At 42.8% G+C, this 14960-nt stretch overlaps 1 protein-coding gene across 9 annotated transcripts in view; it reads right to left on the bottom strand.

Annotated features, from left to right (window-relative positions):
* osbpl8 (oxysterol binding protein-like 8) overlaps positions 1-14960 on the bottom strand; it is a 104723-nt gene that overhangs the window by 49166 nt on the left and 40597 nt on the right. The window contains exon 1 of one of the 9 annotated variants that reach the window (XM_034078523.2): positions 5472-5820. The exons of the other annotated variants lie outside the window; for them this stretch is intronic. Within the exon in view, the coding sequence (XP_033934414.1) occupies positions 5472-5622 (151 nt within the window). The 5' untranslated portion in view covers positions 5623-5820. Of the gene's footprint in view, positions 1-5471; positions 5821-14960 lie in introns of those variants that run through there. 9 annotated transcript variants of the gene reach the window in all.

Consider the following 14960-nt stretch of genomic DNA (forward strand, 5'->3'; position numbering starts at 1 on the left):
TAGAGAAGTCCTTGGAGCTTATCGTGCAACTTCACACCAACAAGCCGTCTTTGGTGTTAGTACTGCTTCCTCTGAGCTGTGATTTGAGTCATGGGGATGAAACACGGAGTGCTAAGCTTTCTGCCAGTTCTGACAGTCTGAAGAGAAGTTCGCTTGCACTTTCCAGGTGTCTTCAATCACACTTTATGAGCTGATTATTTGGGCTTGTATGCAAAGTGTGTAATGATATGATAATAAGGAGGTTGACACTGCATCTCCTAGCAACACCAGTCATCAGATGTCCCTGTTATGTCTGGCTGTTTCCACAAATATGTCCAGAACGAAGTAAAAAAATTGACATTTATATCAGCTGCAGAATCGTTATACTTGATATCATGTTAAGATGAACTCTAGATATACTTTTGTAGATATTTCAATGTGGTTTTTTTATGCATTAAGAAGGGGATTTGTAAACACAGAACAGTGATAGAAAGTTCCCCGACCGTAATGCAATCACATGTACATTTCCCCAGCTTCCTTTCTCTCTGAACAAAATGCTTTTTGTTGCAGAAACTTGAGCGCAACCTCATTCAAAGCCAGTCTGAATCTACTCTCTGCAGAGGTGGCAAAAGTACACACATCCTTTACTCAAGTAGAAGTACAGATAGTCGTGTTTAAAAATACTCTGGTGAAAGTAGAAGTATTGACTAAACTTCTTAACTCAAGTAAAAGTAAAGAGCTTTGAAGTGTACTTCAGTAAAAAGTACCCATAGCTAGCAGCTGTTTTAAAGAGTACCTGACCTCCCTAATATATTAATAGAACAATAATGTCATTGTTAGCTAATGAATGTTTCCATGCTGAACAACGGCAACATGACAACGTTTCCATTGGTCCCTCTTCTTTAGAGAAGACCAGGAAGTGATGGATACACGGATCGTGTTCCAACCAATAGGCACGCAGTGACTCTGAAGAATAATGATCACGCACCAACACACATTCAGACTAAAGGAACCAGCTGTTTGGGAAATGAGAGAAGTAGAAAGTACAGGTATTTGAGTTCAACATGTGAGAAGTAGAAAGTACAGGTATTTGGGTTCAACATGTGAGAAGTAGAAAGTACAGGTATTTGTGTTCAACATGTAAGAAGTAGAAAGTTCAGGTATTTGTGTTCAACATGTAAGAAGTAGAAAGTACAGGTATTTGAGTTCAACATATAAGAAGTAGAAAGTACAGGTATTTGAGTTCAACATGTAAGAAGTAGAAAGTACAGGTATTTGAGTTCAACATGTAAGAAGTATAAAGTACAGGTATTTGTGTTCAACATGTAAGAAGTAGAAAGTACAGGTATTTGAGTTCAACATGTAAGAAGTAGAAAGTACAGGTATTTGGGTTCAACATGTGAGAAGTAGAAAGTACAGGTATTTGAGTTCAACATGTAAGAAGTAGAAAGTTCAGGTATTTGTGTTCAACATGTAAGAAGTAGAAAGTACAGGTATTTGAGTTCAACATATAAGAAGTAGAAAGTACAGGTATTTGAGTTCAACATGTAAGAAGTAGAAAGTACAGGTATTTGAGTTCAACATGTAAGAAGTAGAAAGTTCAGGTATTTGTGTTCAACATGTAAGAAGTAGAAAGTACAGGTATTTGAGTTCAACATATAAGAAGTAGAAAGTACAGGTATTTGAGTTCAACATGTAAGAAGTAGAAAGTACAGGTATTTGAGTTCAACATGTAAGAAGTAGAAAGTTCAGGTATTTGTGTTCAACATGTAAGAAGTAGAAAGTACAGGTATTTGAGTTCAACATATAAGAAGTAGAAAGTACAGGTATTTGTGTTCAACATGTAAGAAGTAGTGTTGCACGGTGTATCGATACTTGAAAGGTACCGCGATACCCTGCAGTTAAAAAACGGTACGATTCCTCCGTTTCATTAGTATCGGTACTTTAAGAATGACGGGGAAAAGTACTCCCGTGAAAAAGCGCCGTTTTAATAAGAGCCGTGTGTGTTCAGCGCTCTGCTTCCACTCCCTGTAGCCGTGCCTGCAGTCCCGCTCCTCTCAAGTCCCTCCCCTCTCTCGTGCACGCGGCCACGCGCTAGCTGCCAGAGCATGTGAGAAAACGAGAAGCATGGCTGCAAGTGGGAGTGCAACTGCCGCTGCGCCTCGGCTTGTTGACAGAAAAGACGCCAGAAGTCTGTGAACGGGCCGTTCAGGTGTTCAGAGCAGAGCTCCCTGTCGGAGCGGCAGAGCGTGATGTGCACTGAAAAGTGTTTCTGTCGCAATATTATCGTTGAGCAAACTTAACTAGCAAACTAGCATCACTATCTGCTAACGTTAGCTTTTGCCTTCGTTTTCTATTAGTTTTTTTCATAGGCTATAAACGGAGGTGTTATAAGTATATATCTTGTACTTGAGTAAAAGTAGAAGTACCCAGGTCTTGTACTTGAGTTAAAGTAGAAGTACCAGAATGTAGGAACAATCCTTCAATCAAAATGTTCCTCAAATAAAAGTACAAAAGTATTATCATCAAAATATAATATAGTTAAAGTAGCGACCGTAAAAGTAGAAGCACCAGAGTGTAGGAATACTCTGTTACAGTAAAAGTACTGCATTCAAAATGTTCCTCAAGTAAAAGTATTAAAGTAGCGACAGTAAAAGTAGTCGTTGTGCAGATTGGTCCATTTCAGAATAATATATATGATATGTTTTATAATGATTGATCATGAAAGTGTTCTCAAAGCTGGTAAATGTGCAGCTAGTCTGAAGTACTTTGTAGACTGCAGGGTAGCTGGTGAAGGTGCAGCTAGTCTGAAGTACTTTGTAGACTGCAGGGTAGCTGGTGAAGGTGCAGCTAGTCTGAAGTACTTTGTAGACTGCAGGGTAGCTGGTGAAGGTGCAGCTAGTCTGAAGTACTTTGTAGACTGCAGGGTAGCTGGTGAAGGTGCAGCTAGTTTGAAGTACTTTGTAGACTGCAGGGTAGCTGGTGGATTTACTCCAGGTGGAACTAAAGTCTGATTCAACACTTGATTAGATTTCACATCATTCATCCACATCTGTGAAGTAACTAAAGGGATTAATACATGTAGTGGAGTAAAAGTACACCATGTACCTCTGAACTGTAGAGGAGAAGAAATACAAAGTAGCAAAAGAAACATTGAAATACTTAAATAAAGTACAAGTATCTCAACATTGTACCCAAGTAGTACTTGAGTTTATGAACTTAGTTACTTTACACCAGTGGCTATAAAGATAGAAAGACTAAGTCTTGCACAGAGGCATGAAAATACATTTTCAAAATGCTCAACAGTGCTGCCAAAATGTTAAACTCACTGCTACACAATTAAAATAAATGCTTTTATATATTTCTATTAGATGTGACTCTTTGGTGTTTCTGTTCTTAGTAACACTGCTGCTTTAGTTGATCTGACTGCTAAAATCATCTGTTATTCCTAATTTTAAAGCCGATATTCCGTGTTTCCCTTTTTTTAAGAAAAGTATCGAAAAAGAATCGGAATCGCAATTCTTGACTTGGTATCGGTATCGAAACCAAAATGTTGGTATCGTGACAACACTAGTAAGAAGTAGAAAGTACAGGTATTTGTGTTCAACATGTAAGAAGTAGAAAGTACAGGTATTTGAGTTCAAAGTGTAAGAAGTAGAAAGTACAGGTATTTGTGTTCAACATGTGAGAAGTAGAAAGTACAGGTATTTGAGTTCAACATGTGAGAAGTAGAAAGTACAGGTATTTGAGTTCAACATGTGAGAAGTAGAAAGTACAGGTATTTGAGTTCAACATGTAAGAAGTAGAAAGTACAGGTATTTGGGTTCAACATGTAAGATGTAGAAAGTACAGGTATTTGTGTTCAACATGTAAGAAGTAGAAAGTACAGGTATTTGAGTTCAACATGTAAGAAGTAGAAAGTACAGGTATTTGAGTTCAACATGTAAGAAGTAGAAAGTACAGGTATTTGAGTTCAACATGTAAGAAGTCAAAGTAAAAAGTTGTCGGAAAAAATAAATAGTGGAGTAAAGTACTGATACCAGAAACATGTACTTAAGTACAGTAACAAAGTATTTGTACTCCACTACTTCCCACCTCTGACTCTCTGATAGTCTGAGCAGACACTATTGATCTGAAGAATTGATATTTTAAAGAGTACCAATGCAACTACTGACAGTCAACAGCACATCTGAAGAAAACTCCAAACACTCACATCTATGGCCACCACTACAGATACAGATGCGTCATCGCAGAGTTCAATGTCCGAACGTAAAACTGATTTTCACAAGATACAGGGAAGAAATTGTTTAAGGTTTATTTATTTGGTTTGTTATTTTATCTTTTCTTGATTACCATTTACCTCTTTTATGTATTTGTTTGTTTATTTATTAGTTGTTTTTAAATAACAAATGTATTTTTTTAAGAAAAGACAAATATAAATATGTTAATAATTGAGTTTTTCGGAGAAGGGGTGGGATTAAATAAGTGTAAACTTCTTCCCACCCCTTTTTGGATGTGTAATTAGTTAGATAATTTCTTTATATATAATTTAGAATCAGTAATATTTTTGTTTATCAATTTGACACTGCTTAAGTTTGTATAGTATAATAATTCTCATGATACATTTTTGTATTATTGTTTTACACATTCGAAATAAATCTAATCAAAATCAAATCTGACCTCACCACCTTCAACAAAACGTTGTTTTATTGCTTAGAATAGAATAGGGAGGGATGAACCCCCCTTTAATGGGCACACACACACACACACACACACACACACACACACACACACACACACACACACACACACACACACACACACACACACACACACACACACACACACACACACACACACACACACACACACACACACACACACACACACACACACACACACACACACACACACACACACACACACACACACACACACACACACGTTCTCTGCATTTAACCCATCCTAGTATCAGTCTAGTACTAGGAACAGTGGGCAGCTATTGTACAGCCAGTAATGGGAGTTAGGGGGTTTCCGGTGCCTTGCTCAAGGGCACCACGGCAGGGCAGGAGGTGAACTAGGACCTCTCCAAGTAGCAGTCCACACTCCATATTTTAGGTCTGGTCCGGGACTTGAACCGGCGACCCTACGGCTCCCGGTTAAAGCCCCTACCGACTGAGCCACTGCCGGATCTCAATGTGATTTTTACTATATTTAATCGTTGTCCTTTTCTTTTGTTACTACCTCTTTAAAGCGACTTTGAGCACCTGTAAAAGCGCTTACAAAATAAATCTATTATTATTAATATTATTAAATCAAATGTTTAAAAGAGTACCAATGCAACTACTGACAGTCAACAGCACATCTGAAGAAACCGGCAAACACTATTCAGTCCAACACACTCACATCTACTACAGACACTAGTCACCACACGCTTCCTAGCAACGCTTCCCAGCATGGAGCTCTTCCAAAAACCTCCGTGACACACCCACCTGGCAGAGAGATGGGGGACAGCTCGTTATAGCCCCCGAAGGAGGCATTTCGGATGAGTTTGCGTCCGTCGGGGTGCGGAGGTCGGAGCGACGCTGTGCCGCCGCACGTGGAGAAACGGCGACGACTCAGCAGATCCTCCTGCTTCATCATCTGGAGATGTGGGGGGGGGGGGATGAAGGAGGGATGAGGGAGTGCTAAGGAAACTCACGGGAAGAAGATCGACGGGGAATCCACGCAGCTAGCGGGCCAAAAAAAGCGAATAAACCCACCGAGAAAACCACACACACACGAACACACACACAGAGTAGCTGCTCTCCTCGGTGCTCCTCAAGCAGACTGCCGCCTCACACACTCCCTCCCTCTGCTCTGGGCTTGCAAGCGGCAGCCTATAAGTACTTAATAACGAGTACGCTGAGCTCCTCCTCCCTCTCCCGTAGACGGAGAGTAGAGCTGCATCTTTGCTAGCAAACAAGCAATTCATCCTTTTGTAAAATAGGATGGTTTATTAAAACATGCAGGTGTTAATAAGTTAATTAGTAATAAGCATAAAACTGGATATAGGACACTTGATTTAAGGTAACTCTGGTATACCAATGATCATTTTATAGGTAAAGTATTCCTTTTAAAGCCTTGAAATGTCCCTTTTTTGTGTTCTTTTATCTCATTATTCTCTTGTCGTCTTCACTGAGACAACACAGCTTGTAAACTGTGACTACACACACACTAACACACACACACACACAATGACAAAACACAAGCTCTATTGAGGACAGAAGGAAGCATACCAGTGCTCAGTCAACCCCTATGTATCCCCCAGGCGTAAACTAATTACTTCCAACACAGGTCACTTTTCAGACTGACAAATAGCCGCAGGGAAGGATACACATATTTCTATTGCCAGATGTACCATGTTCAGCTTCATAGAGCTGAGATGTACAGAGACACACAAAGGCTCCAGTGTACGCTTAGAAGGGCTTAAGACAAGTCTTTGTCCGTGACCGAGCAAGTGACAAGGATAGGACATTGATTTGTGTGACGCATGTATGACTTTGTTTTTTGGAAATGTTATCTCAAGGGCGCAAATCCAGCTGTATTTTTCTGTTGCTCTGACCAAATGAAAAGACGTTGTTGAGAACATGTCGCTCTTGTGCATGCTTTGGTAGAGGGCTGCACGATATTGGAAAAAACTGACATTGCGATTTTTCCCCCTGCGATCTGAACAAATACAGGAATTGAAGAAAACACCTTTTTTTTTTTTTTCCGCAAACCATCCTTTCTTGAACTTCAATGATACAATTGGTATTTTTTTAACTATATTTAACCGGATGAAGGATTTTAGTCACGGACGTCTGGATCTTAAGTTACCAGAGCAACGAGCTGAGCTAGCTCGGTTAGCAGCGCCGAACTGGAGAAACACACGAAACCACTTTATTCAGTGTTTCTTCCTTTAATCACGGGGTCCGTTTGCTTTGGAGATTTGATTGGTGGTTTGCCGTCACTCACTCAAGTACCCCCGACACGAGAGCCGCACAAGTTTTCCTTTTGTAGCAAGCAGCAAAAATAATTGCAACATGACGTGTTTGAGTTAATTTGCCTACTTAAAGGTGGGGTAGGTAATTCTGGAGAAACCAGCTCGAGTCAAGCCCCCAGGAAGTGCGCCGGAGTCTGATGAGAATATTCGTGCTGGTCAAACGGCGGTACTACACTTCTTTTAGGTTGCTGGGCCCGGAAACAGATGGAAGGCTGACAGGCAGGTAGGCCATCCAGTTACTTTAGCCGGCTCAGATGATTGGTCGAGCTTTTTACAGCGCCACGGCTTCCACAGATGATATTTGTTAATGGATTTTTTGTCAAAGCACTTCAGATATTCATTGCTATCGGGATGTTAAGAGCATTCCATGGAATAAAACAAAAAGTGTATCTCGAGCCGGTTTCTCAAACTTACCTACCTCACCTTTAATATCGCAAGTCCTAAAAAAAAAACATATATTTTTTAAATTACACGTCCTGCGATGTGAATATGCGCATATCGCGATTATCGTCACGACCCGATATATCGTGCAGCCCGAGTAGCTATGTTAAGTAGTTTTCATATAATAAAGTGAACCATTGAAAGATAATTCGCTCTGAAAAGGCGTTACTGTATCTCTGCTAAAATCATCCACAATAGCCTGGAGATGAAAACCAAAACAACTGACTGGTGAATATTTGAGGCAATACATTTTGAGCCCAATCAGATTCAAAAGTGCTTGAATTAGCACAGGTAATTAGGATGTGCTGAGAGTATAATTCAGAGCCCAGACCTAATTAACCTGCTCGCAGAAGGAAAAGTCCATTAGCGCTGGTGTTCGAGTGGCTCTTGAGAAACATTATCATTATCTCGAGGGCATTGTGACGTTATTTCCAGCAGGTTAGGCGTGACTTTTCTTAATGAGAACTGGTTCTGGATAACCCCTCACGACATTCACTCACTCAACACAGAGCAAATGAAAGGTGTTGAATATGAGAGGCATAATACTAACTGTGGTATATTTAATCAAATGTGTGTGGGTGTAAAGCACCACTGCTGTGTACCATCGGTTTGCATTTCTGCACTGCAGCGATGCATGTATCGATCAGACGGAAGCAGCGACTCAGCGAATCACTGAAGGATTAATGAGAGCTGCGGCTGAACCCATTTGTTTTTACTTTACGGGAAAACATACCAGAACTGAAGTGGTGCAAATTAAACGTTTATGATAAATAGTCTCAAATAAAGAAGGATTAGACTTGCTACCGTCTAAATAACTGACAACATGTCGACCCTGATGAAAGTAGATTATCTTAAGAATCAGATACGAGATGGCTGAGAATAACACCTTTGAAGCCTTTCGTGTCGTACTCATTTCCACTGAGAAACCTTTGATTGGTGACAACACTGATGGGACACTGAAGTCAGAACCACCAGAGCAGTGGTTCCCAACATGGGGGGGGGGGGGGGGGCGCCAAAGATCGCGGGGGGGGCGCCAAAGATCGCAGGGGGGGCGCTAGGCCTCAGATGAGTTGAGGCCAAATATCATATTTAGACTTTTTTTTTTTTTTTTTTTACATATAATTTTAACGCAATACATGATTGTCACTAAAAGCCTTTTCTCTACATTACAATAAAATATAAAAAATAATTGATTAATTAACTTTAACAAAAATTCAAGTTAGTATTAAAGGCATAAAAAGACAGAAATGTATAATTCTTTCTATAGAAATGTTTCTTCTGCCCGTAAAGTGTCCAAACCGGGCTTTTCTGGATAAGCGCATTTTTAAAACAGTCATTGTCCGTGCCGGTTTCAGTTGGATTATTTGTCAGTTGCTCCGATCAGATCGGTCTCCTCCATTTTGTAGATTATGTACGACTTTTGAATCCACAAAAACACATCGGCAAAATCCGGCTTACTTTGAGCACGTGTTTTAAACAGTTTAATCCCTTTGTGAATTGTTTCCACTTCCGCCGTCCTTTCATTTCTTCATTCAGCGGGAATCCAAATGAATTAATCCTGAGTCCAATAACCATCAAAGTCGCCTCCTTTAACAACATACTTCACACTCATCCAGTTTGTGACCGTAGTTGTAGCATTTTGAGACTTTTAAACTTTAATTACCGCTCTTGCCCCCCCCCCCCCCCTTGTGTGTGGGGCGCAACTTCCAACAGGAGTCATTTGGGGGGCTCTTGTTGAACCCCTGCACCAGTGGATAGTAATCCTTGTCGTCATTCATACAACTAATGAATAAGAAACCTCCAAATGAACCCAAACCACGACCACACTGCAGTCGAACTCTGGCACCCATGAATGCATTGCGTCTCTTACGTCCAAAGCAAGCGATACATGCACCGCAGACAGAAGGTCACATGGAGACACATCTAGTCTTACATGAGCGTTGCGAGGAGACTCTGTAAGCCTTGGATTAGCGGAGCAACAAAGAGGCTTTCTGATCCCTAACCTCCTCCAGGCATCTCGCAGTAAGAAGTGGATCCTGTTTCTGTCCACATGACACGAGTACATGGTGTGATCTTTGTTCTATCCCCACGAGAGCTCACGTAGACAACACACACACACACACACACATAGGGAGGTTCAAAACACATCAACAAGTCCTACCTTGGTAGTTGTCGCTCCGTCGTAACGTAACCTTGCTTTCCTTCAGGCGCAAACCGAAATAAAAGTGTCCCAAAGTCACGTGTTGACAGCACCTCGATCGTCCAAACCATGCTACACCTCTTCCTAATTTAGTTCCAGGTCCAATCGAGCGTCCGGCCGTCCGAGCGGAGCTCCGATCCAAAGGCTGAGATGTTATCCATCACCATGACACCCACAGACTCTTTGTTTTAGACGCTGCAGTATCTCCGCTTAGAGATCAGTGAGTCATTGGATGAGAGCAAGGGGTGAAGAAGGAATGCTGGATTGTCAGTGGCTAACGGAGAAGCTAAGACCGGCGTCCATCTTGTTAACCGCGTCTGACAGGAAGTAATCCCTGAAGCTGAGCTTAAATCCAATTGACCCCATCTGCTCCGCTTTGCTTTCCAATCTTCTCCGACCTTTTGTATGCTCCCCACAAAATGGAACTCTTCTCCATGTCTCTTCTACATCAACATGTGTCCCCTCTTCTCCATGTCTCCTCTACATCAATGTGTGTCCCCTCTTCTTCATGTCTCTTCCATATCAACATGTGTCCCCTCTTCTTCATGTCTCTTCCACATCAACATGTGTCCCCTCTTCTTCATGTCTCTTCCACATCAACATGTGTCCCCTCTTCTTCATGTCTCTTCCATATCAACATGTGTCCCCTCTTCTTCATGTCTCTTCTACATCAACATGTGTCCCCTCTTCTTCACGTCTCTTCTACATCAACATGTGTCCCCTCTTCTCCATGTCTCTTCTACATCAACATGTGTCCCCTCTTCTTCATGTCTCTTCTACATCAACATGTGTCCCCTCTTCTTCATGTCTCTTCCACATCAACATGTGTCCCCTCTTCTTCATGTCTCTTCCACATCAACATGTGTCCCCTCTTCTTCATGTCTCTTCCACATCAACATGTGTCCCCTCTTCTTCATGTCTCTTCTACATCAACATGTGTCCCCTCTCCTTCATGTCTCTTCTACATCAACATGTGTCCCCTCTTCTCCATGTCTCTTCTACATCAACATGTGTCCCCTCTTCTTCATGTCTCTTCTACATCAACATGTGTCCCCTCTTCTCCACGTCTCTTCTACAGCAACATGTGTCCCCTCTTCTTCACGTCTCTTCTACATCAACATGTGTCCCCTCTTCTTCATGTCTCTTCTACATCAACATGTGTCCCCTCTTCTTCATGTCTCCTCTACATCAACATGTGTCCCCTCTTCTTCATGTCTCTTCTACATCAACATGTGTCCCCTCTTCTTCATGTCTCTTCTACATCAACATGTGTCCCCTCTTCTTCATGTCTCTTCTACATCAACATGTGTCCCCTCTGTGGAAAGAGACTCTGAAAGTTTCAGGAACACAGATTCTCTCTCTTTTTGATCCATTTCTATAAAAACCTGTCTGAAAATGAGCTGATCAGATTTTGGCCACTTTATGATGTCATAACGACGTGTTGTCTTGTGTAACCATTAGCCAATCAGCAACCAAGGTAACCGTGGTTATACAAAAAATCAATGTTGTACCCTGATGTACGTTGAGTCTCTCTAACTCTCTGGAACAGGTGGACTCTCTGTTTACCTGGAAAGAGAACTGCAAGTCGTTGTAAAGACGGTTAAAGCGAGAGCAGCTTCAAAGCCGATTAAGGAAGATTTGTCAAACAACCTCTCTGGGTTTATTTCTGTTCTCCGTGAGTCATGCAGAGAGGAAGAGCCACTTGGCAGACCGACCCAAGACGCCCGAGCTCGTCTGGAAACTCACATTGCAGCTACTTTATAGAAGCAGTTTGAATGATAAACAACAAACAGACATTTTGTATTATGTTATCCCCATCATTAATCACATCAATAGCAGTACGGACGGAGAGCGGCACTGCAAGCAAGTGGTGACTATAGTTTCTGAACATATGTCTGGTATTGAGTGGTAGTAAACTATCTGCGTCATGGTAACCCAGAAACAACATCACCTTAATTCATTCATTAGGAGACATACTGTGCCGAGTCATTCACGGTACGTCCACACAGCAGCTTCACGGTACGTCCACACGGCAGCTTCACGGTACGTCCACACAGCAGCTTCACGGTACGTCCACACGGCAGCTTCACGGTACGTCCACACAGCAGCTTCACGGTACGTCCACACAGCAGCTTCACGGTACGTCCACACGGCAGCTTCACGGTACGTCCACACAGCAGCTTCACGGTACGTCCACACAGCAGCTTCACGGTACGTCCACACAGCAGCTTCACGGTACGTCCACACAGCAGCTTCACGGTACGTCCACACGGCAGCTTCACGGTACGTCCACACAGCAGCTTCACGGTACGTCCACACGGCAGCTTCACGGTACGTCCACACGGCAGCTTCACGGTACGTCCACACGGCAGCTTCAGACGAATCTTCCACCGCTTCCACCGCTTCTCTGCCCGTTGACTTTGAATGGGGATGACGTCACTTTGCCTCGCTTTTCGCCGCACTGCATTGTGGGGGAGCGAAGCGAAGATTTCCAGGATGTCCAGGATTCAAAAGTTGAGCAATGTTCAACTTTTGAAGCTGAGCTGGAAGCGTCAGCCAATCAAACACGTTTATGCAAATCTGACAGTAGAAGCGCTAGCCAATCAAACCACGTGTAAGCAGGGAGAGCCAGACCGCAGTTCATTTCCTCATATTCCAAACGAGAAGTTACGGGAGCAAATCACCCGGTTCTTTACGACCAGAACTATTACCGGGATACAAACCGGAGGAACCCGGCATGGAGGGAGGTGGCAGAGGCAGTGGGGAAACTGGTAGGGTTTCGCCTGTTTGGGGAGTTTATATATATATATATATTGCTCGCATAAAATCCCCGGGGTTTTTTGCTTTGTATGTTGGGGGCGGGACATTCATGTGATTGGTTGTTGGTTACGTTGCTCGCAAAAAATCCCCAAGCTGTCAGACACGCCCAGCTCCAAGATGTTTGAAAAGCTGCTGCCTGGACGTACCGTGAGGGATAATGTAAGGTCATGCAATATATGTGACTATGAGGAGATTGTGTTGGATGACTGTGGTGTAAACAGTCGACGTCATACACTCCTGTCTCGTGTCTTTCCCTTCTAGAAGTTATAGCTTTATGAGACGCAACAAACCCTCCAATGCAGCCTGTTCAAAAGGGCTAAAAACTGCAGCACATAAAATGGCAGCTTCGCTCGAAATGAGAGTCAAATACACAGAGACAGAATTCAGAGACATAGGAATAAGCATGCTTTAAAGCCTGGTACAAAAAAGGTGGTTCATTTGTATTCTAATTATCTTAATTGAAGGTTGAAGGTTTCTCATTATTAGATGCGAGGCCACTATGTGTGCCATAGTGGGAGAAAGGGGAGAATCTGGGTAATATAATACTTAATTACTTGTTCTTTGCTGGACTATTTTTTAGCTAAGTTACATGAGATGCTTTGACCTTTTTTTATCGGTACATTTGGTCAAATAGAGCTGCACTGTTTCCAGCTGATACAGACGTCAGAGCAGCCGGTGAAAAGTTCATGACTGGCTCTAATCTTCTTTCCAACTTTATTGGTTGACGACACTCTTATGGTTAGTCGTAGCTAAATCCGGGGACCTGCGGTTTATTTTTGGACCACTCGGAGCTACATTTAAACTCAATCCCGATCTCGTAATGTTAAGATAATCATAGTCGGCATTCAGCCCGTGTTTTGGATCCTCTCCAAAATGTTAATTGTTCTCTCTAAGTCCCTGCTGCACCCTTTACGCGAGTTTCATTTCATGACCCGTGAGATCCTAGCTGCTGCCACACTAGATGAGAGGCCAGAAAAAACACGGATGTTTCCGTCAAAATACCTTTAAGAAAGTCAGATTTTAACTGACACAAGTTGCGTTAAGGTTACATGTCCCAGAGCCTTGTGCTTCGTGACTCCTTCGCTCAGAGTGGAAGTCAAGAGTCGGCTGTCAATCATGTCGTCTGAACCCCTTTTATAGCATCATGTAACCAATTAAAACCAAACTAATTGGAAAGACAAACACATTAACATTACATCGACTATCGTAATTCACTCCTCTACGGCATCGGCTCCACCTCCCTCAGTAGACGCAGCCGCCAGACTCCTCCGCCCCCCCACACCATGGCATCACATCACCCCGGTCCTCAAAGAACTCCACTGGCTCCCCGTCTCTCACCGCATCCACTACAAACTCCTGGTCTTCGCATACAAAGCCCCCCCCCCCCCTACCTCACTGACCTCCTCATCCTCTACCAACCACCCCGGTCCCTCAGATCCACCTCAGCCGGTTTGCTTTCCACCCCCAAGCTTTGGGGGATAGAGCCTTCTCTGTGGCAGCCCCGAAGCTCTGGAACTCCCCCCCCCAAGACCTCCGTGAGTCTGAGTCCCTCACCCGGTTCCAGTCCCGCCTCAAGACTCACTCTGTATATCCATAAGCCCCCCCCCCCCCCCTCAATCAACTTCCTCCTGACTGCCCTTTCTGTTTATCTTATTTGATTTGTTTTGTTTTATTCATTTATTATTATTTTTTTTGTTTTGCCTGTCCTTGTCCGTCTACCCTCCCCCGCCTGTAAAGTGTCTTTGAGTTAGAGAAAAGCACTATAGAAATATAATTTATTATTATCATCTGCGTGATAACAACAAGCTTAAATGACGGAACAGGTTGCTATAGAGATTTGTTGTCCATCAATATATTTGTTCACGAGTCATTCAAGTTTACCCCCCCCATCAAGGGCATCAATGCACACCTATGTTATGACGAGAAAGGAATCTGATTATTTCCCTTCCATGGCAGTATCTTGATTTTGAAAAGTCGACTTGAAAACGGGTTTTATTTGGTTAGGAAACCGAGTTATGATTTGCAATGACGTGCCTTCTTTGGAGAGGGCAGACGGGTTGATTAACGATCAGATGTCATGCAAACAATAAGATGTGCATACATATAGCAAAGTGGTCATTTAGAGGAGGCACTTCTGGGTACAATCAAATGTAATCAATGTAACAAGCAATCACTTGTTGTTGTTGTTGTCGTCGTCGGGGGAAGCGTCAGGTAACTGGAAAAATACTATCGTCACAAAGGCTCTTCGCACCTTCAGTGTGAATGTTCACCCGACTGACAATCCCCTTCTCAGTTCGGAATGACCCGCGTCATCTCCTAGTGATCTTCAAACCAAGCAGGGTACACACTGTGATGCCAGACCCAGGACTAGGAGGCGTGAAGTCCGTTGCCATGGATATCCGTTTTTGTGCTGGAGTGTCATAAACAAATTGAAAAAGAAGGAAGCTTGCTGCTTCACATACGGTGCCGTCGGGGGGGTGATGGACAGTCTGCTTT

The sequence above is a fragment of the Pseudochaenichthys georgianus genome, unplaced genomic scaffold (assembly GCF_902827115.2).
Source record: "Pseudochaenichthys georgianus unplaced genomic scaffold, fPseGeo1.2 scaffold_441_arrow_ctg1, whole genome shotgun sequence".
NCBI classification, from domain to species: Eukaryota; Metazoa; Chordata; class Actinopteri; order Perciformes; family Channichthyidae; genus Pseudochaenichthys; species Pseudochaenichthys georgianus.